The following is a 23,335-nucleotide window of genomic DNA, read 5'->3' as shown; positions in this document are numbered from 1 at the left end:
TCTCTCCATTGTCCAAATGTCCCCTTCATACAAGGACACTAGTTGTATTGGAATAGGGCCCACCCTAACTGCCTCATTTTATCTTAATCACCCCTTAAAGACCTTCTCCAAATATGATTACATTCTGAGATACCAGAGGTTAGAACTTCAACATATGAATTTGGGGGGACCACAAGTTAGTGCAAAACTGTGTGTGTGTCCCCCAGCCACCATACACAGCCTCTGAAGTGGCCCACAATGATCCCCACTTTGAAGTGACCTAGTGAATCACTTCTAACCAACAGCATATAGCAGAAATGATGTGATTTTCTTAATTAGGTTATAAGAGACTAAGCCTTGAATTTTGGGTACTCTCTTATGCCCTCTCTTGGCCAAGAAGGAAGCCGGCCTCCGTGTCATGGGGCAGCTCTGCGGAGAGACCCACATGAGCAATCTGAGGTCTGCCAATAACCACAAGTGAGCTCAGAAACAGACTCTTCAGCCTTGAGTCAACTTGAGCCAAGCCTTGAGACAACTGCAGCTGTGGCTGACAGCTTGACTATAACCTCATGAGAGACCTGAAGCCAGAGGCACCCACCTAAGCCACACTCAATTCAGATTCCTAACTAATAGAAGCTACCATAATAAATGTTTTCTTTACTATTATTTTTTAGAAATCAGAAAACCTATAGTCCATATATTTTCTTTTTTTAACTTTTAACTTCAGGGGTACAAGTACAGGTTTGTTATACAGGTAAACTTGTGTCATGGGGGTTTGTCATAGAGATTATTTCATCATCCAGCTATTAAGCCTGGTACCCAATAGTTATTTTTCCTGATCTTCTCTCTGCTCCCACTCTCCACCTTCTGGTAGGCCCCAGTGTGTGTTGTTCTCCTCTATGTGTCCATGTGTTCTCATCAATAAATGTTGTTTTAAGCTGATACGTTTTGGCATAATTTGTTACATCACAATAGATAGTACAATATTCAGTATATCCAATATATCTATGTTACATATAACATATGAAAGAGATAAATTTGGCAGAAATGTTCTAAGAACATAAAATCTATGAAGAGTTGTACATGTATTCTTCAAATGCATACTACATTGAAGCAACTCAATAGTTCCTCTTTAAACTTCTCTATAATATCTCTGAACCTAACTACTGTATTTAAATCTAATGGCTACAAAGAATATTGCGCTTACATGTAATAATTAAAAAGAATGAGGAGACCGGGCGCAGTGGCTCACACCTATAATCTCAACACTCTGGGAGGCCAAGGTGGGCGGATCATCTGAGGTTGGGAGTTCGAGACCAGCCTGACCAACATGCAGAAACTCTGTCTCTACTAAAAATACAAAATTAATCGGGTGTGGTGGTGCATGCCTGTAATCCCAACTACTCAGGAGGCTCAGGCAGGAGAATCGCTTGAACCCGGGAGGCGGAGGTTATGGTGAGTTGAGATCGTGCCACTGCACTCCAGCCTGGGCAACAAGAGCAAAACTCAGTCTCAAAAAAAAAAAAAAAAAAAGAATGAAGAAACATATTGAAAGACAAACACTTTATAAATAGGTTTTAAAAAGCTCTGGCTAAACTTGCCAACCTCAGGTATGAATTCAGAAGTCCTTGTTTCTGTACATGAAGCCCAAAAACAATCAGTTCGATCTTTAGCCCCTGACACAGGTGGCCAAGGCAGATATTTTATCCAGTCTTATTTGACCTTGGTACGTGTCTCTCCCTTAATGACACTCAACTTCCATATTAAGTTACAGAGTTCAAATTCAAAAATAAGAAATAATTCTGTAAAATAAATCCCTTTCACACAGAATGTTTTCTAATTTCTACTTCTTAAAAGAAAAAAATATTTTCAGAACAGTTAATTAAAACATGTAAAGCTATGAGTTCGGCTTTTAAAAAGGAACAAGTTTGGGTCATACATTTTATGGGGGGAAAAAAAAGTAACAAGAACCAGAGGAAATATTAAAATCCTTCTAGATGGAGTCATTTGTAGAACAGAACCTGAAGATTTGGCCAAACTTTGTCATTTAGGTATTATTTCCTTAGCTCTGTACTTACCTAAGATAGAGATAAATTTGTTTTTACTAGAGAGAAAAACAAAGAACTAAAATTATAGCATCCACATCTGTCTAAATTTACCACTTAAGCACCAGATTCTCATATTCAGAATGAAAACCATCTTGGGGACATTTATGGGAGAATTTTAGTATCTATTTGTAATTTTTTCATTGGAGATACGGAAAAGAAGGACAGCAAAATAATCAACATCTTATGAGAGAGACTATTTTCCCCATTAAGGGTGACAAATCACTCTTGACCTCTTCAAGAAGTTTTTTTTGAAGTGCTTTCTATGTTTCACGCTGGGAGTACTTCAGTATACACAACAGACACAGTTCTTCTGCTTATAGCGCTCACAGTCAAGCATGAAATTCAGGCGCTGAATAAATAATTACAAGTATAATGAGTTTTACAATGGAAATAGGCAGGGGACATATAGTCAGAGGTTGAGGAGGATAGGTATCAAGATGAGTTCTCCTGAAAAAAATGGCCCTGAGGGGTGAGTACCATTTATCCACTGTGAGCAGGCAAAAGGCAAGTAGAAGCTTTTTTTTTTTTTTTTTTTTTTTGAGATGAGTCTCACTGTCACCCAGGCTGAAGTGCAGTGGCACAATCTTGGCTCACTGCAGCCTCAACCTCCAGGCTCCTCCCCTCTCAGCCTCCTGAGTAGCTGGGACTACAGGCTAATTTTTGTATTTTTCTTAGAGCTGGGGTTTTGTCATGTTGTCCACACTGATCTTAAGCTCCTGAACTCAAGTAATCTACTTGCCTTGGACTCCCAAAGTGCTGGGATTACAGTCATGAGTCACTGCCCTGGCCCAGAAGCATTCCTTTCAGCAGGAACAGCATGTGCAAAGGTCAGGAGGTGCAGGACAGTATGATGCATTTCGGGAGCTGAAGAGGCAGGGAGAATGGGAAGAGGCAGGGAGAAGACTGGAGAAGTGAGCATGGGCCAGACAGAGCTAAGAGAGCTAAGACCCAACGACATTGGCCTAAAGGCAATGAGAAGCTGTTGAAAAGTTTGAAGAAGAGCAGTGCTGTGATCATTTTTTTCTGAAAAGATCATTCTATCTGCTCTGTGAATGATTAACTAGAGGAAGGCAAGTGAAGCTTCAGGGATGCCAGTTAGGCAATCAGGGCAATATTTCATGCAAGGTATGACTGAACTCAAGAGATAGTAGCAGAAATGAAATGTGAACAGACTGAAGAGCTATTGAAGAGGTACTATTTGCATCATCAAGAGGACTAAGCAATTGATTGAAGAAAGAAAAAGGAGAGAAAGGTGTCAAGAAAAACTCGAGTTTTTGGCTTGAGTACCTGTTGTGGATAGTGTTCCATTCAGCAAGAGACAGAACCCTGGGATAAGGATGTAGATCACAAGTGCAGTGTGGAGCATACTGAGCTTTAGGTCCCTGTGAATCAGACAAGGGATGATGCTAAATAAGCATCTGAATGTAAGATCTGGAATTGAAGAAAAGTTGGGCTGAAGACACAATATTGGAAGACAATGGCAAATAGATTTATTATGGAAGAAATGAAAAATGAGATAGCCTAGAGAGGGTATAAAATGAGAAAAGAGTCTAGAACAGAGAAAGACCCTATAATATAACTTTTAGGAGAACAAGGATGTGGATAAAGAGACTTACAAGGAAAGGCCAGAGATGTAAATGGAAAACAAGAAAGATGGCATCAAACCTTGGTAAGAGGGTAGCTGAAGTGATGAATCCCATTATCCATGCTGGACAGAAAAGAAAGCAGAGACAAGAGGGGACTTAGGTTGCTACAAGGAAAGCAGAGGGTCAAAGAACTGGTGAAAGAGAGTATCGGGGGAACCCGCCTCCAATATTTCAACATAGGTTCTTTTCTATTTTCCCTAAGTGTCAGCCAGTCTGAGAAATAAAAAGAAAGAGTACAAAGAGAGAAATTTTACAGTTGGGCCTCTGGGGATGACATCACATATTGGTAGGACCATGATGATGACCCTGAGCCACAAAACCAACAAGTTTTTATTTGGGATTTTAAAAGGGGAGGGGGTGTACAAACAGGGAGTAAATCACAAAGATCACATGCTTCAAAGGGCAATAAAGATCACAAGGCAAGGCAAAATTAGAATTACTGATGAGGGTCTATGTCCCACTGTGCACGCATTGTCTTGATAAACATCTTAACAGGAAATGGGGTTCGAGAGCAGAGAACCAGTTTGACTGGAATTTACCAGGCTGGAATTTCCCAATCCTAGTAAGCCTGAGGGTACTGCAGGAGACCAGGGCATATTTCAGTCCTGATCTCAACTGCATAAGACAGACACTCCAGAGCAACCATCTATAGACCTACCCCCAGGAATGCATTCCTTCCCAGGGTTACTCCTTGCTGGGAAAAGAATTCAGCAATATTGCTCCTACTCACACATCCATTTATAGGCTTTCTGCAAGAAGAAAAATATGGCTCTGGTCTGCCCGACCCCTCAGGCAGTCAGACCTTATGGTTATCTTCCCTTGTTCCCTGAAAATTGCTGTTATTCTGTTCTTTTTCAGGGTGCACTGATTTCATATTGTTCAAACACACGTTTTACAATCAGATTTCATATTGTTCAAACACACATGTCCTACAATCAATTTCTACAATAGTGGTCCTGAGGTGACGTATATTCTCAGCTTATGAAGATAACAGGATTAAGAGATTAAAGTAAAGACCCACTAACTTCATAATAAGCTAAGCTGAGCATCTTGTTCATTACCTGTAATTATAGTAATAAGCCTCCAAAATAGATATCACCACTCTAATTTTTGAATGGTTGTATAGCACTTTACAACATGCAAAGGGCACTTACATTGTTATTTCACTATATCCTCATATCAGGGATTAGCTCCATGTACAAATGATGGGCATGCCTAAAGTTATTCTATGTTCATAAAGCCAGAATTCAAACCCAAGACTCTTGACTTGGTTTCCAACTCAGGTATCTTCCCACTGGACCATGTCAATCTAGTCAGAAATACCTAGATGCAACTTGCAATTGTTCTGGAAGTCTACCCTAAGATTAGTTTCCAAAACATTGTGATAGCATAAAACTGGGTATGATTCCTGATGTCAGTGACAAAGGGCTTTGTTCTATCTAGATAACTTGAGAGTATGTTTTAAATACCACAAATTGAATAGAAGGTGGAGGGAAAATAGCATATGAATATATATATAACATTTATATTATCTTTATTAATGACTTGAAAAGTAACTTTTCACATTAGGATCCAGGTTAGTTTCAGTTTTGATAAAGGTTAAAAATGGAAGGGGAAGCCAGCACGGTAGCTCACACCTGTAATCCCAGCACTTTGAGAGGCCAAGGTGGGTGGATCACCTGAGGTCAGGAGTTCGTGACCAGCCTGGCCAACATGGTGAAACCCCATTTCTACTAAAAATACAAAAATTAGCCAGGCATGGTGGCAGGTGCCTGTAATCCCAGCTACTCAGGAGGCTGAGGCAGGAGAATCATTTGAACCTGGGAAGCAGAGGTTGCAGTGAGCTGAGGTCATGCCACTGCACTCCAGCCTGGGTGACAGAGCAAGACTCCATCTTAAAAAAAAAAAAGAAAAGAAAAGAAAGGAAGGAAGCGGAGAGGTAAAAACTACAACCTCTAGCATTTAAACCACTGTGTCATTGGAAGCCAAAGGCAAAAGAATCAAAAGATAAATCTTATCCAGAATTATAAGTATACAAATATTCCATGGAATACTTGACTACTTGTCAAAGCAATACTCTAAGGCTGTTATTACAGTAGTTTGAACAAATGGTTAATGGGTCATTGACATAAGTTTGGGTAGGTTGAATCAAACAGGAGGAGGTATAATTTTAACCCTAGTACTTATATTAAGGAAACATAATTTAATAGTAAATCCATCCAGCTGAAAGAGAGCCACTTAATTTAATCAGAACATATTAGCTAATGTAACAGTTCTGCCTAAAGAGTATTGGGAAAATATGTTTAGTGTCTTCACAATAAGCCCAATCACTACATTTGTTGTTAAAACTAAATTTCATGGCTCACGTCTGTAATCCCAACACTATGGGAGGCCAAGGCAGGTGGACCACCTGAGGTCAGAAGTTCAAGAGCAGCCTGGCCAACATGGCGAAACTCCATCTCTACTAAAAATAAAAAAATTAGCCAAGTGTGGTGGTGCATGCCTGGAATCCCAGCTACTCGGGAGACCAAGGCAAGAGAATTGTTTTAACACGGGAGGCGGAGGTTGCAGTGAGCCGAGGTCTCGCCAGTACATTCCAGCTTGGGCAACAGAGCAAGACTCCATCTCAAATAAATAAATAAACAATAAATAAATAAATTCAATCCTTCAAAAAATTAAAAATAGAGTTACCGTATGATCTAACCACACCATTTCTGGGAATATATCCAAAAGAATCGAAAGAAGGGTCATGTAGAGATATTTGTACACCCATGTTCATAGCAGCATTATTCACGACAGCCAAAAGGTGGAAGCAACCTACATGTCCATCAGCGGATGAATGGATAAACAAAACGTGATCTATGCATAGAATGGTATGTTATTCAGCCTTAAAAAGTAAAGAAATTCTGACACATGCTACAACATGGATGCATCATGAGGAAATTACGCTAAGTGAAATAAATCAGTCACAAAAAGACAAATACTGTATGATTCCACTTATATAAGATTTCTAGAGGAATCAAACACACAGAAAAGAAGGTGGCTCACACCTGTAATCCCAGCACTTTGGGAGGCCAAAGTGGATAGATTGCTTGAGCCTTAGAGTTAAAGACCAGCCTGGTCAACATGGCAAAATCTTGTCTCTACAAAAAAAATACAAAAATCATCTGGGCACGGTGGCGTTCGCCTGTAGTCCCAGCTACTCAAGAGACCTAGGTGGAAGGATCGCTTGAGCCCGGGAGGTGGAGGCTGCAGTGAGTTGTGATCGCACCACTGTACTCCAGCCTGGGCAACAGAGTGCGACCCAGTCTCAAAAAAAAAAAAAAGAAAGAAAGAAAAGAGTAGAAGGGTGGTTGCCAGGGGCTGGGGAGAAGGAAATGGAGAGCTACTGTTTAAACTATAATGGGTATAATATAATATAATGGGTAATGGGTATAGAGTTTCAGTTTTGCAAGATGAGAAAGTTCTATGGTTACTCAACAATGTAAATATACTTAACACTACTAAACTGTACACTTAAAAATTATTAAAATGATAAATTTTATGTATAGTTTATATAACTAAATTTTTTAAATATGAAATAAAATGAAATAAACATTAAAAAACCAAGTGTCACACAGAATACTAATTTAATCATGTAGTAAAATAGATCCAAGTCCTCTAGAATGGAATCAGACTCAAAGAAAAATAATTACTTTTGTGGACTTTGTTATCTTTATGTTAGATTTTATGAGAACTCGACAGTAAGATGCAAGAACATATCATCAAATATACTAATATTTGCAGAAGCCTTCCTAGAAACAAGAATCACTAATACATTTTCACAATCTGGTGAAAAGTTTGATAAACTTAATTGTTAAAAAAATAATTTGTAAAGTTCCATTTTCAACCACATATTTTTCTTTTCCTTTCTTTTTCTGTTACCTAAGTTCTGAACACGCTTCAGGAAGAAAACTTAGAAAAAGATAAAGATTCTCCACAATATTTCAAATAATCTTTTGATTCTTATCTCAAATTTTCAAACCCCACTAAGGGATCAGGAAAGAGATTCCTAACTTCTGAAATGCCATGGGAGTCTCCAAATAAGCATTTCATAAGCCAGCACATCCTGTCCTCAAAAATAAAACCCGACCTGTTTGAGAGACCATTACCTTCCGGACAAAGTTGACATGGCATTCACCCTTCTGCACAAGTGGAGGGCAGTCCGGGGGCACCGGGTAGCGTGTGTGAGCTTTGCTCTGCTGTGCTGCATACAACACTGCTGACTGGAAACGCAGCTCAATGGAGTTCACGTCCCTGACCACATTGGTAATATCAAAGCTCTAAGTTGAAGGGAACAAACAGACAAACCCATGATGTGGAAGTAGTCTTGTGTGTAAAATTTTAGATAAAGGCATTTTGTATGAAAGATGCATAATATAATGCCAATCTAGGTTTAGCCTCCTTGCAAGGGAAACACTTCTCTGAAATACTGTATCACTTAGTTGTCCACTTTTAGTTAAAACTAAGCATATTTTCCTACCCAGTCCAAGTTTCTAGGCTTCTCCTTCTATTTTTCCTGGCAGAATGATGGTTCTAGGGAAATGGATAGAGCAAAAAATAACTTTAGCTCTGGAATGCCTGCTCTGTCTACTTATATGTGGCCTTGAACTGCCAAGTGTTTCCTAGACACTTCATGACAACCTGCCTCTCTGGTATGAACAGCATGCATTTCTAAGTCATGAGTTATTTTTGTTTTGATAAAGTCTACCTTTGAAAGGAAAGGAAGATCAGGATATAATCTCTTAATGTAACTATTCCAGAAAGGAAATGACATTTTATTTTAAAATCATTTGTCCAATGAAACTGTATCACCAAAGAAGGGACTGGCATGTTTTGAACACTTCCTATGTGCCAAGAACTTGCCAACATTTTATATAATTAGCTTACTAAATCCCCACACTAACCCCATGGGGTTTGTAAGGTTTCCATTATTTCACAAATCTGGCAACTGAGAAATGAAGTAACTCATCCAGTGCTTTAATGAGCTTGTATTTGTCACATGGCCAATTATGCATTTACTTTTCTCTACTCACAAAAGCAATTAACATAAACACACATAAATGGTTTTTTAACCTGATGTCATTATAAACTTACATATCTATTGAACATATTGTCTGTTTCCCCAATAGTGACTTCATTGAACAGGATTTTTGAAATTGTATCCACTCCCTCAAGAATCAAATTTACTTTTTGCCATTTGCTAAAAAAAAGAAAAGATTTTTAAAACAAGATGTGTAAAACATTAACTTAGATAAGTCTCTTTTTTATTATTTAAGGCCTAAAGAAATAAATATTCCACAAAAAAAAAATTCTTAAAGGTAATTTCCAGTGACATTTTCAGAAGTACTGCTTTAAAACATACTTACATTCTTTGAGTGATGCAGCTTATCTTTCTCCATAATGTATCAATAAATCACCATAAAACCAAGGGCACAACTTATAAATTCCAAATATATTGACTTTTTCCAGTTAATACTTCAGAAAGTTATTATGAGAACCAAGTTAGGCTGGGAGCAGTGGCTCATGCCTGTAATCACAGAACTCTGGGAGGCCTAGGCAGGCGGATCACCTGAGGTCAGGAGTTCGAGACCAGCCTGGCCAACATGGCGAAACCCTGTCTCTACTAAAATTGCAAAAAACTAGCCAGGTGTTGTGGCAGCTGCCTGTAATCCGAGCTACTAGGGAGGCTGAGGCAGGAGAATCACTTGAACCCAGGAGGCGGAGGTTGCAGTGAGCGGATATCCTGCTACTGCACTCGCGAGATTCCGTCTCAAAAAAAAGAAAAAGAGAACCAAGTTAAATAATAGACATAAAACGTTCTCACAAACTACATTTACTGACACTGTCTAAGAGAACACATTAGAAAACCATCATCTATAAATGAATATTATGCACCCAGCACTCCGCTAAGCCTTACAGGAAACTGTAATAGTGCCTGAATTTAAGGAGTCTGCAATCTGGTTGGCATTTGATGGCTGGCTGGCAATATTGTTGAACAACTACAAGTGCTATCAGAGTTTATCTCATAAGAAAAGATTTCGAGATAGAAACAAGAACTTAATGAACAGAATAATAAATAAAATGTGTTATATTCATACAATAAAATACTATTCAACAATAAAAAGGAATGAAGTACTGATACATGCTACAACATGGATGAACTTTGAAAACATTATTATGCTAAGTGAAAGAGGCAGTCACAAAGGCCCACATATTGTATGATTCCATTTATATGAGGTAACCAGAACAAGCAAATCCAGAGGGACAGAAAGTAAAGTAGCGGTTCCTAGGGCTGGGGTAAGAATTCAAGGGCAATGACAAACGACTGCTAATGGGTGTAACTTTTTGCGGGGGATGAGGAAAATATTCTAAAATTGATTGTGGTGATGGTTTTGTAACTGTAAATATACTAAAAACCATTGAATTATATACTTTAAATTACTGAATTGTACAGTATGTTAATTATATATCCATAAAGTATTTTTTTTAACTAGGTAGAAATGCCTGGGTAGAGGCATTTCTATTCCCCTTACACCCTTTGCTCTTTGCAGGAACCCCTTACCCCTGCAAAGAGCGAAACCAAAACAAGGAAGTGTTGACAGCATGAATCACTAGGTAATTGACTCATATGTGTAATTTGGGCTGGAGAGCTAAGGAGGAAAAGGCTGGACAAATCCAAGGGGCAGAGAGGTGCGGGCAGTGTTACAGGGACAGACATCATTCAGCTGTATTTTCAGAGACAAGTGAGAAGTTTATACTTGATTTGCCAAGTAAAACAGACACTTGCTATTCTTGAGCGAATACCTATCTTGGCAAAATCAATATTCTGGGATGATTAATCTAATGTTTCTAAATAGAAAAGATTGGAGAATAAAAGAATGAAGCAAGAAATTTGATTAGGCAGCTTTGGCCTCTTTCCTGGCACTCATCTTCTAGGCAAAGATGGAAAGATGGAAATGAGATGGAAGGGGCAAAACCAAGAGAAATGTTAGACAAAAATTTGCAAGACCCAGAACAGACTGAACACAGAAAGATGAAGAAAAGATGTAATAAGCCCAAAGCACCTTAGACATAGATTGGAAAATGGTGTTACATTAAGAGAAACAATGAAGCTGTTAGAATATAAAGTTTTAAGGGGGAAAGTTAATAGGATATGTTGAGTTCAAGGTGAAATAGAACCATTATGAAAGATACTCTAAAGATTATCTGTAAATAAAAGCCTGGAGCACAGCAGAAACTCCATGATATTGATAACAGTATTCTGGCCTTCTTCCCCCTTTAAAAGACTAGTAAATAATTACCAAAAAAAAAATCACATAAAAGGGACGGAAGGATTTTTTTAATTTAGCAGTAGTAGTGGTAACTTTGGGTAACATTCTGCCTCATATGGAAATATTTGCTTATAACAACAGAACATTACTGAAAACAATACCTGTGCTTCACCTCCTGGCCTCACCACGTAGTATAGGTCAAGGTCATAGTCTCAATGGCTGGTTAGTACTACATAGAGCAAATGATACATCTACTAGACATAGAGCAAATTATAATCCTACTAGACAATATAATATCTACTCTAATGATTACTAATCATTACTAATTACATTAGTAATTACATTATGATTGCTAATCATAATGTAATCATCAGAGTATATATTATAATATTATAATAAATATATACTCTGATGATTACAAGGGAGTGGGAAAGAGGAAATCTACATAAGATCTGAGTAGGTTTAGATGGCTCCATTATAACAACTGGAAAAATGATTCCATAAGACACCATTTGGTGACTGTTGATTAGTAGCACCATCCTCATATACAAAACAAAACATATATAATATATTCACTTTTATAGTACAAGGCTTTCATCTTACTTAACTCTCAGATATGTAACCTAAACAAACAAAACACAAGATTTTTGCCTAGATAGAAAAAGAAGAAAAGTTCAAATAATAATAAAAATACACCCACAAACATACATACCTAATTTCAAAGGGGATTTTAAATTCCTTGCTGTAGGTCCAGTTATCCAAAGAGATCCATCTGTAGTTAAGGTCATTAAATCTGTAGTAAGAATCCTGTTGATACAAGGTAAAAATTATGGTAGATGGTTAAATATGCACAAATAAATCAATAAAACAAACATAAAATAAATTAACAACAGCTACTTATCACCTAAAAATTAATGAACTTTTAGGCTAGTAGTACAAACAGGTAAGATCGTTAATACTGAAAAATGTGAAAGGAAAATTCCAACAAATTACCTGAAATGAATTAATTCTCTGAGATATAAATAATACAGCTTCATTATTAAAGAAAATGGGTGGACATTAAGATTGGCTTCCCCTTGGAGACAGGGTTTCACCATGTTGACCAAGCTGGTCTCAAACTCCTGACCTCAAGTAATCAACCCACCTCAGCCTCCCAAAGTCCTAGGATTACAGGCGTGAGCCATCGCGTCCAGCCTACAGTTTACCTTGTGTACTAATCTGTTTCACTCTCTAAATGAGCAAAGTGGGAGATCACTGTCATGACCGAAGTTACATGGCCAAGACAAACTATGGTCTGGGAGTCCCAGGTTCTCCTGTGTGGGCACTTTCCTAGCAGATGCTAAATGATGGGAAAGTCTGGGTCTCATGTTTCTGTGTGGTCCTCACCTCACTTGACTTCTGTTCTTTCTGTTTGCTCTGGGCTTCCGTGCTCTCATTGATACAGCTCTCAGTTTTCCATTGGTCCATATCCCATTCTGCCTTGGACACCTTTGCTTCTTGCTGCTCACTGATGAAACAGGAGGTCTGTCCTGGAGATGAGCTTGGTACAGGCCAACTGCACGTGGATCTCGGAGCAGTCCCTCTTCAAGGTCCAGATAACATGAGAAATGAGTCTTCTCACATCATTGTTGGGGATGAGGGGCCGTAGTTGCTGGTTTAGCTAAATTTCAAACTGATCACCTGGGGATAAGGGGCCGTAGTTGCTGGTTTAGCTAAATTTTAAACTGATCACCTGGGGATAAGAGCAGTGGGTAACTGAAGCTTTTGGGCTCGGGGGACAGGCCAGTGCCCATGTTGTTGTATTCCCATTGTGTTTCACAGTCTTCTCTAAGTTGAACACAGTGCCAACAGAATCTGCCTCAGGTGGGTTGTAGGTTGTGTTTTCGGAGACGGTGCCTTCTGGCATAGTAGTGTTCTCCATAAAAATGCTTTGTTCAAAGGCATTTCTTGCAGTGGCATTTTTAAAACATTCTGATGGAGCAAATACTTCCAGAAAAAGATTTTCCTGAAGACTCGGGTCTCCTAAAGATGAAAAAGCCCCTTGTGAAGGGGCATTTATGAGGCTCTTCGCTGCAGAGAATGGAGGCGTCTTTGCGAGAAAAGTCTATTGAGAGAACTTTTCTGGAATGTACAATTGGTTTTAACTCAACTTTGCATTTTCTAAAACCAAAATGGGTAAGTCTTTCGATCTGTTTCTGACCTCAGGCAGGGCTTTTGCAGGGGTGGAGGCAGAAGGCACGCCCATGGAGAAGGGTTTCAGCAAAGAGGAGACTGCTGCCTTATGCTCTTGGGTGAATGAAGGCTTGATATAGACGGCGTTTCCTGCTAACTTCTCATGCACCTGTTCTATGTGAGGCCATTCCAGCTCCCTTGGAGCTGGACTCCGGAGCCTTTTTTCTTTGGCAGCGCTCTCCACAAATGCCCAGGCACCCTGTTCCCTCCTGTTGCTCTGCTTTCCCACCTGTTTGAAGTGACTTTTCTGGATGCTCCTTGGGCCCATGAGGATTCTCTTCACTCTCTGCAGGCTTTTGCCTACACTTTGAATCTTAGCTAGGCTGTTTTCCTGTGGTTGGACAATTTCTAATTTCATGAGTTGTTGGACGCAGGCTGAAGAGAGGGACTCTTTGTATGGTTTTTCAGAATACCCATCTTTTACATTTGAAAAAAACAGGTAACCATAAGGTTAGCTGTTGGCAGAGCTAGCTGAGGTTTTATTTTGGACAAAAAAAAAAAAGCAGTTGAATTGTTTTGTAGCCGAAGGCATGGGCATGGGGGGTGCCCAGGTAGTAAACTCCCCTGTGGGTAGACTGAGGGCTAGGGCTGGGCCTCAAGTGGGTCTCCGGTTCCCTGTGCTACTCTTCCGCTCTCCGGGAGAGCCGCAGGAGGGTCAGGCTGGGAGGGGCTGCCGCAGCTGTTCACTTGGGCAGGATGTCAGAGGACTAGGACACCAGCTTCCCATCATGGGTCTTGATCTTCACAAACACAGCCCTGGTGGTGCTGGTGCAGCTGAAGGAGGTGGAGCCCACGCCAGAGCCAAAGCAGGGGCTTGTGAGGCCTCCATAGGCCGAGTTCAGACCACCTGCATAACTGCTGGTGGTCTTCGTATAGATACTCATGTTCTGCATCCCAGACTCCAGCCAGCTCTCCTCGCCCTCCAGCAGCTTCCTGTGGGTGGCTATCTCGATGTCCAGAGCCAGCTTGACGTTCATCAGCTCCTGGTACTCAAGCAGCTGCCACGCCATGTCCTGCTTGGCCTGCTGCAGGGAGACCTCCAGCTCGGACAGTTTGGCATTGGCATCCTTAAGGGCCAGCTCCCCACGCTGCTCGGCATCTGCAATGCGGGCCTCCAGGGAAGCCCTGTGGCCTTTGAGGCCCTCAGTCTCAGCCTGGAGTCAGCTGATGTTCCGGTTCATCTCGGAAATCTCAGTCTCTGTACACCACAGGTCACCCTTGTGCTTCCCAGCCAGCGTCTGCAGCTCCTCAAATTGATCTGGTACATGCTCTCAGCTTGGCCTGGCTGCAGTTGGCGATCTCCTCGTATGGTGCCTTGACCTCAGAAATGATGCTGTTCATGCCCAAGGAGAGACTGTTGTCCATGGACAGCACCACAGATGTGTCCGAGATCTGGGACTGCAGCTCCCAGATCTCCTCTTCATATAGCTGCTTGAGGAAATTGATCTCATCAGGCAGCCCTTCCAGGCGAGACTCCAGCTCTACCTTGTTCATGTAACCTTCATCCACATCCTTTTGATGAGGACAATTTCATTCTCCACCTCTGCACGCTTATGGTTCTCATCCTCATACTTGTTCTTGAAGTCCTCCACCAGCCCCTGCGTGTTGCCAAGCTCCGCCTCCAGCTTCAGCTTCTCCTGGCCCAGAGTCTTCAGCTGCCGCCTAAGGTTGTTGATGTAGCTCTCGAACATGTTGTCCATGTTTCTCTGAGCTGTCTTCTGCTGCTGCAGGAGGCTCCACTTAGTCTCCAGCATCTTGTTCAGCTACTCCAGGAACCATACCTTGTCTATGAAGGAGGCAAACTTGTTGTTGAGGGTCTTGATCTGCTGCTTCTCCTGGGTGTGCACGGCCTGGATGTTGGGGTCCATCTCCAGGTTAAGAGGGCTCAGCAGGCTCTGGTTGACCGTGATGGCGGTGATGCCTCCCATGCCACTGGCCCCACCATAGCCTCCACCCAGGCCACCCCGGAAGCTGCTGCTGCCCACTTGGGAGAAGCTCGAGGAGCTTATGTGGTCACTGGGCCCACTCATGTAGGAGTGGCTGCTGAAGGCCCAGGGCCCAGAGGTGGACACCTTGTAGGACTTCTGGGTCACCCTGACAGACATGGTGGAGGCAGAAGTGGGGGCAGGAAGGTCGAACCAGATGGAGATCCCAGAAGGAGCGGAGAAGCTGCTTCTTGGTCTTGTCAGTTAACTTTACCATATATCATCTCATGACCGGAGGAATTTACAAGAGGGTATATCCACGTTTCTTGTGATTTATCCACATTTCTCGTGACCTTCCCTGTGCTGCATGCAGGGTTATAAGTAGGGTTTGCTTAGTGTAGCAAGTCTGGTGACCTTGCTGTGGCACTTAGATAAGGGTTCAGGAATGCAGTTGCAGAGTATTCAGGGTAAGGGTCAGCTGCACTATGGCAGGGAGGCGGTTCCTGGGGCAGCTTGTCCCTAACAGTAACAACATTGAGTCTACATCTTACAGATTTTTCTATAAGAAATAAGGCAAGACGTAATTTAGTGCGTCATTGATGTCCAGCTGCTCACTCCCAAAGCCTGACAAGTTGATGCCATTGCTGTCTGAGGCCATCTCCGGCTCAATAGTCAGCTCAGTGCTCATGTGCTTTTTCCGGGCTTATAATACCTTCATGAATGCTCCTTCTGGATTCCCTACAGATGCTTCTTCAACTGTCATGTAAGATACAATAAGTCTTCTGAGTTTCTCTTATAGAGTTTAGCTTGTTAATTTCCTTATCCTTTGTTCTCAAACTCAACTTTCTTGTTCTTCCTTGCCCCTAGTTACCATAAACAGCCTACCCTCTTCCCATCAGCTCTAGTCAATAACTCACATCTGTTCCCTTGGTTACCTGTACCCCATGTTCCCCTGAAACTGCACGTCTCACACGCTCCACCTCTGTCCTCCTCCCCTTCTGTATTCAAAACAATATGTACAAATAGCCAATCGGGTCAGCTCAAATTGTGCGATCCAACCCCAGTCCATGGGGGAGTGGCACAGAGATAGGAACTGCGTTAAGGATAAAAACCCCTGGTCTCCTTTGTTCTCTGTGCTCTTGCGATCTTGAGTGACGCAAGTGGCACCCTTCTGCAGAAGTAAATTGCTTTGCTGAAATAATTAAAAAAAAAAAAAAAAGATTGGCTTCCCCTTTTAAAACGAAACACAAAACCACCAAGGTATCAGCAGAGAATGAATGAAAGACTGAATCTATGGTGTGTAGCCAGCAGTCTCTCATTGCCCTGTGGTTCTCACTCTGCTTTTTGCTGCCACTATCCCAGCCGGCCTCCAGGGGGAATACTTCTCCACTGCCCAAAAGTCAGCTCAACTCCCTTCCACTCACTGGATTCATTTAGCATTTCCAGTTATTTTTCACTTCGCTAAGTGAGCACGAAAAGGATCTCTACAGAGAATACACAGGCAGCACAGATACTACAAAACTTATTAACATCAGGTTTCTTATATTATCCTACCTCACAGCAAACTGCCACCCACAGGCCACATGCAGCTCACTACATGTTTCTGTGTGGCTAGCAAGCTAAGTAAGAGTGGACATGTGCCCATAAATAAAGTTTTACTAGAGCACAGCCATGCCTTTTCCTTTACATTTTACATATGGCTGCTTTCATGCTATAGTGGCAGAGTTGAGTAGACATGATGGAGACCATCTGGCCCTGGAAGTCTAAAATATTTAGTATTTAGCTCTTTACTGAACACATTTGTTAACCCCTGCCCAAGATGACTGGCCTCCTAGATGTTCATAGATGTTGCTCCATCTCAGTGTCTAGACCCAAGTCTGCCTCTTCATAAATCCTTAAGTCTTTCTTCTCCTATCCCTTTCCACTCTTCTTCCACTTTTTTTTTTTTTTTTTTTTTTTTTTTTTTGAGATGGAGTTTTGCTCTTGTTGCCCAGGCTGGAGTGTAATGGTGCAATCCCAGCTCACTGCAACTTCTGCCTCCCAGGTTCAAGCGATTCTCCTGCCTCAGCCTCCCTAGTAGCTTGGATTACAGGCATGAATCACTACACCTGGCTAATTTTTTGTGTGTTTTTAGTAGACATGGGTTTTCACCATGTTGGTCAGGCTGGTCTCGAACTCCTGACCTCAGGTGATCTGCCCACCTCGGCCTCCCTAAGTGCTGGGATTACAGACGTGAGCCACTGCATCTGGACTCTTTCCACTCTTTATCTCCCAGAGGAAGACTCAAGACAGGAGGCAGAACAGAAAGTGGCAAACAAATCTTTTCAGTTCATCTATCCATGAACAATATACAGAAGGAAATCGTGCAGGCATGGAGGGGCTTCCCCTCCTTTGTCAGGAACAGATTCAAGTATTTCCTTAAGTACTAAAACTCTAAGTCGAGAAGGAAAAGCCAACACTAAGTTCCACACAGGTAAGAGCCAGATGACCACGTTAAGATGGCAATGGCCAGTTAGGCAGTTGCCCAGGGCAAAACTGTAAGAGGCACTACATCACTGGGTGTGTATCAAGATCAAGATAGGTATCTGCCAGAAACTGATCCTAACTGGAAGAAATATTTTGATAAGCTACTAGGGGAGAGAGTGACTGACTGATGAGATTTAAAACAACAGGTAATCACCAAACTGGCTTTTAAGGTCTGGTTAATGGGAAGGTTTTGTTCTGTTAAATGCCGTGTGCCAAGCCCAGCCAACTTGCTTTCTTTTCTGCTCTTCTCCCACACAGGACTCGGCCTCTCCAATGAACAAACATGGAACACATATTTACAGATGCAGGTCTGAAGAGGCACCTAATTATTAGCATGACCATGTCACTCCCCCAAGCCCTATTTATAACTCTACACTGTGGACTTAGTCCAATACAGTTAAAAATATCATGAGAAGGAAGGTGTGAGAGCAATTCAGCCACAACACATCAACACACTAAGCCCAGGCTCTGGCTGATGATCTGTTTGGCAGGGCATAAGTCTCCTTCCCGTCTCCCAGCTCCCTGAAGGAATTTGCAAGTTGGTTCAAGAGGGCAATCTTCCCAGATATATTTTTTCAACACAAACATAATTTATAGGTTAAAATTTTATCTTACTTTAAAGAGGCCTATCTGAAAAAGCTACATAATGTATGATTTCAACTATATGACATTCTGAATGTTAAATAAAAATTATAGGAGGCTGTTGTTGACTGAGCTCCTGTACTAGGCCTCAGCAGAGCAGATCAAACCAAAATAGTCACTCATGCTAAGTACCACTTAATCAAAATGAAACTTTAACGAAGCAGGTAGATCCGCAAACAGACCAGTTTTTCCTGAAAACTTGAGATTCCAGTTCACCTGAGTAAGGAAGTTCTCTCTGCATTTTTTTGAAACAGGTTTTGCTCTGCTCTGTCACCCAGGTCAGAGTGCAGTGGCACAACCATGGTTCACTACAGAGTCAACCTCCTGGGCTCAAGCAATCCTCCCAGCTCAGCCTCCTGAGCAGCTGGGGCTACAGGTGTATGCCACCATGCCCAGCTAATTTTTTATTTTTATTTTTTTGTAGAGATGGGGATCTTACTATGTTGCCAAGGCTGGTCTCAAAATCCTTAGCTCTAGCAATCCTCCTACCTTGGCCTCCCAAAATGCTGAGATTACAGACGTAAGTCACCACACTGGCCGGTTCTCTCTGCTTTTACCCTTTCTAGAAAAGTAACCTGAAGTAATCTCATGTTAATCAATCAGTTTTTTTCCTACTGTTCTGTTTCTTTGTTCCTTACAAAACCCACTATACTTCCATGAAAGTGCTCATTGTATTTTGTAGAATGGATGCTTTCCTGATTCATGAATGACAAATAAAAAACAATTTTATCTTCAACTACATTTGTTGTAATTTTGTCTTTTGACATGGAAAAGAAAAAACTATGGAGACAGTGAAAGGATCAGTGGTTACCATGGGTTAAGTAGAGGAAGGCATGAATAAACAGAGCACAGAGAATGTTTATGACAGTGAAGTTATTCTTTACAATATTGCAACGGTGAATACAAGTCATTTGTATTACATTTGTCCAAACCCACAACATGTACAACCAAGAATGAACCCTGATGTAAAGTGTGGACTTGGAGTGATAAAGACCTGTCAAGTCTGTTCATTGATTCTAACAAGTGTACCACTCTGGTGGGGAATGTTGAAGAATGGGATGCTATGCAGGCAAGGAGGCAGGAGGTATGTGAGAACCCTCTGTACTTTCTGTTCAATTTTGCCATGAACCTACAAAGTCTACTCTTCCAGGGGAGCGGGGCGGCAGTGCGAGAGTTGGCTCTGAAGAGTGGTGAGTCAGAAGAGACCTCAGGCAGCAAGCAACTTGGGCCATGGCCTCTGACCTAGACTTCTCACCTCCAGAGGTGCCCAAGCCCACTTTCCTGGAGAACCCGCTACAGTATGGACTCTTCCTGGGAGCCATCTTCCAACTCATCTGTGTGCTGGCCCTCATCATACCCATTCTCAAGTCCCACGAGGCGGACGCTGAACCATCAGAGCCCAGAAGTGCTGACGTGACAAGGAAGCCCAAGGCTACCGTTCCTTCTGTGAACAACAGGCCCAAGAAAGAGACCAAGAAGCAGCGGTAAAAGAGGAGGCCCAAGGAGCCAGACGGGCAGGGAGAGGGACATGGGGACAGCCCTCCTGGGAATCTATATCCTGTTCTCCCCCTCCATTCCAGGCTCAGCATCTGAGCAGGCTGTGACGCCCTCTGACCTCAGAGATCTAGACAGTCATGACAGTTCCCAGGCTCCAGCTGGGCAGTCCACCACTTCTTCCTCCTTCTGCTTCTGTGATGGTTTAGAGTCAAGGGGACTGAAACACACTATGACTGTATTAGGAGGTTTGTTCAGAAGTTGGGTCAGCTTACAGAGTCACATTTTCTTACTTAGTCATGTGTCCAGCCTTGAGTCACCCCCTCCTTGTGAGTTTACACTACATTTTGGAGTTATTGTCTAATGCTGAAAAGCACACCCTCTCCCATTATTTGTGCACTACGGATCTCCTGCTAATCAGTCACCTTTTTTTGCTGCTGTGTAGACAGAGCCAGGCCTCACCTGTTTGTTTAGGCCAAGACGCCATGGCCATGCAACGTTAGTGATCCCACTAGCTGCAACAGGCAGGCCCAGAAAATGCCTGACATGAGAGCCAGCAGACGGCCAGCAGACGGCCCAGGCCAGGGTAGGCAGTGCCTGCTTCTGCTCCATCAGGTGCAGGGGATTTGGCTGAAGGCATGCATAGTTCCTGGGCACAAACTTCCTGAGCTTCTGAAATCGGAGGCTCATCAATTTCAGACCAACCTCTTTTCAACCCTTCAACCCATCATAGCACGCTCAAGGTGTGCCTTTTACTTCCACCTGTACATCCCCCATTCCTTCAATTCTTTCATTCCCTAACCAGTGAGAGTTCCTGGTGGAAGTGTGGTGAATAAACTGACATGCATGCTAAAAAAAAAAAATAGTCTATTAAAAATTTTTCTCTTACTAAGAGAAAAATACCAAAAAAAAAAAAAAAGTTATAGAGGTTTAAATTACATTTAAAATTACTATTCCAAATGCTAATCAACCAACTTAATTTGGTTCCAGATTGGTCTGACCCTATTTGATCATACTGAAATTCTGAGCCTTATTTAGAGCAAATAGCAGCTCAGGGTTACCTCTCATGACTAAGGAACCATATCAGTCTGAGTTGTTAAGCAAACCCATGAACCCTAAAACAAATAAGAGTATCATTTGTCAACCATTTACTACACATCAGCCTCTAAAGTAGGCACTCATACACTCTTATCTTCATAATAAACATGTACAGTAAATACCATTTAATAGAGGAAGAAACTAAAGCTCCAAAAAGTGAAGTAGCTTTCTTGAGGTCCCACAACTAAGCAGAAGTATGTACACTGAGGAAAGAAACGAACCTAGTCTAACACCAAGGTCTGAATTCTTTGGACTATACTACAACGCCTCATGCTGCATATACTTACACGTTTATACCAGCTGGTAACTGCAACACAACAATAATAGTTAAAAGTTACTGCCTGTGACCCTACTGGAGTAGGTACTATTATTATCCCCATTTATCAACAAAGACTACGAGGCCCATACTCAAATGGCTATTAAGTGGTAGAGGACTGACTCAGAACCAGGAAAGATGGCTCCAGGGTCCATATACTTAGTCATTACCTAGTACTACCGTTAATGTCACAACACCATCAACATTTACAACGTCAGTGCTACTTATAAAGCAGCAACCATGAAACAAACATGCCATGTGTGCGCCTCGGCTAGTTATTTATAATTGACACCGTATTTACTCTGTTTACTGTACATCAACAAACCATGTGTCATCAGAGCATGCAAATGACAATATCATCAGTCTCATTTTCTCAGTAAGCTTCTGGACTCCATCATTATGCCTGATTATAGATATAGAGACTACTTAACCAGGTATAGCTTTTCTGCTCCCCAATTCTGCTTCAGACCAATGTCAGACTTGGGATTTCAGGAGCCAAGCAAAATATAACAGTACTGAGAAAAGAAGCACCGGAAAGAGCGAGTCCCCAGCTCGAGCTCAGGGAAGCCACTCCTGGCCTATCTCACAGAGGTCTTTGGGGAAGGGAAGGCACCCAGGAGAACTGGAGGGGAGTCACAGGGTGAAGGAAGCTCCCGGATGAACTTTGTAATATTTTCGACAAGCATGAATCTTCCTGAGCAGAATCCAGGAGCTTGGGGGTGGTGAACAGGAAGTACAGATATGGGTACAGCCAAAGGTGTGAGCAGGTGGGGAGGGGTGAGGCCTGAGAACCATGCTTGCTTTCTCAGCAGGGAGGCTTATAGCCTGGGGCAAGATCTCAGCCCTGCTCACCAGATGCCTGGATATAAACTGATATAAACTCAATGCTGTTGGGGGGGCACACTAGGAGTGAGACTGGTCTTGCTGGCTTCATGGAAGCTGGGTAAGGCCTGTCTTTTTGTTTTGTTTTGTTTTGTTTTTCGAGACGCAGTCTCGCTCTGTCGCCCAGACTGGAGTGCAGTGGCACGATCTCTGCTCACTGCAAGCTCTGCCTCCCGGGTTCATGCCATTCTCCTGCCTCAGACTCCCAAGTAGCTGGGACTACAGGCGCCCGCCACCACGCCCAGCTAACTTTTTTGTATTTTTAGTAGAGATGGGGTTGCACTGTGTTAGCCAGGATGGTCTCGATCTCCTGACTCGTGATTCACCTGCCTCAGCCTCCCAAAGTGCTGGGATTACAGGCGTGAGCCACCGCACCCAGCCGGGTCAGGCCTGTCAGTGCTGGCTTTTCCCCACTTCCCTAGTGACATGTGTGGTGCAGCAGAGGCAATCATAATCCCCCTGGCAACATAATTCCATTAGCCTGAGAACCCCATAGTGGTCATGGCAGGCCCCACTCAAAAAGAGTCTGAGCTCAGACCCGCCTAACCCTGTCCTCACCTGATGGATTTTCTCTACCAGACCTGGTAGCCAAAGACAAATGACATAAACCCTTGGGACCTCTATGGCCCTGCCCATCACCTGAGAAACCCAAGTACTCATCCTGGCCAATGTAGGGCAAGATTATATCCCCCTTCTACTACTGCAGCGTGCTTTCTTGAAAGGGCCACCTCCTGGCCAGAGACCAATCAACTCAAACTGATAAAAGAACAACCCTGCTCTAAAGAAGAAAACAAGTAATTCCACTGCCTGCAATATCCTGGTTAACCAGAAGTACTGAGTCTGTTCACACAACAACTTCACTGCTAGCATAACCAGCATTTGAGAAAGCCAGTGCACTAAACGAAGCTACAACCAAGGACTTCCACAGATGTCGCTTCATTCCCCTGCCACCTCCACTGGAGCAGGTGCTGGTATCCATGGCTAGGAGACCTGAACATGGATCACATCACAGGACTCTTTGCAGACAATCTCCAGCATCAGCCTGCAGGCCAGTAGCCCTGCTGGGTGGCTAGACTCGCAGGGCAATAACAATCACTGCAGTCTGGCTCTCAGAAATCCCCGTCCCTAGGGGAAGGGGGAGAGCACCACATCAAGGGATTACCCCATGGGACAA

The 23,335-nt window shown here is 42.4% G+C and overlaps 2 protein-coding genes and 1 pseudogene across 2 annotated transcripts in view; 1 reads left to right on the top strand and 2 right to left on the bottom strand.

The window, feature by feature from the left end:
- MANBA (mannosidase beta) overlaps positions 1 to 23,335 on the bottom strand; it is a 138,466-nt gene that overhangs the window by 91,961 nt on the left and 23,170 nt on the right. Inside the window, exons 2-4 of the mRNA XM_050791912.1 lie at positions 11,759 to 11,853; positions 8,870 to 8,975; positions 7,885 to 8,055 (exon numbers count right to left, since the gene is read on the bottom strand). Of these exons, the coding sequence (XP_050647869.1) occupies positions 7,885 to 8,055; positions 8,870 to 8,975; positions 11,759 to 11,853 (372 nt within the window). The remainder of the gene's footprint in view (positions 1 to 7,884; positions 8,056 to 8,869; positions 8,976 to 11,758; positions 11,854 to 23,335) is intronic.
- LOC126955395 (keratin, type II cytoskeletal 8-like) overlaps positions 13,737 to 23,335 on the bottom strand; it is a 32,532-nt pseudogene continuing 22,933 nt past the window's right edge.
- LOC126955403 (protein MANBAL-like) lies at positions 19,521 to 20,108 on the top strand. Its single transcript, XM_050791938.1, has one exon. It carries the CDS (start codon positions 19,602 to 19,604, stop codon positions 19,857 to 19,859), a length of 258 nt encoding a protein of 85 aa, XP_050647895.1. The 5' UTR covers positions 19,521 to 19,601; the 3' UTR covers positions 19,860 to 20,108.

This window comes from Macaca thibetana, chromosome 5, assembly GCF_024542745.1.
Source record: "Macaca thibetana thibetana isolate TM-01 chromosome 5, ASM2454274v1, whole genome shotgun sequence".
In the NCBI taxonomy this organism is placed as follows: Eukaryota; Metazoa; Chordata; class Mammalia; order Primates; family Cercopithecidae; genus Macaca; species Macaca thibetana.
This window is presented reverse-complemented; position numbering and strand designations above follow the sequence as displayed.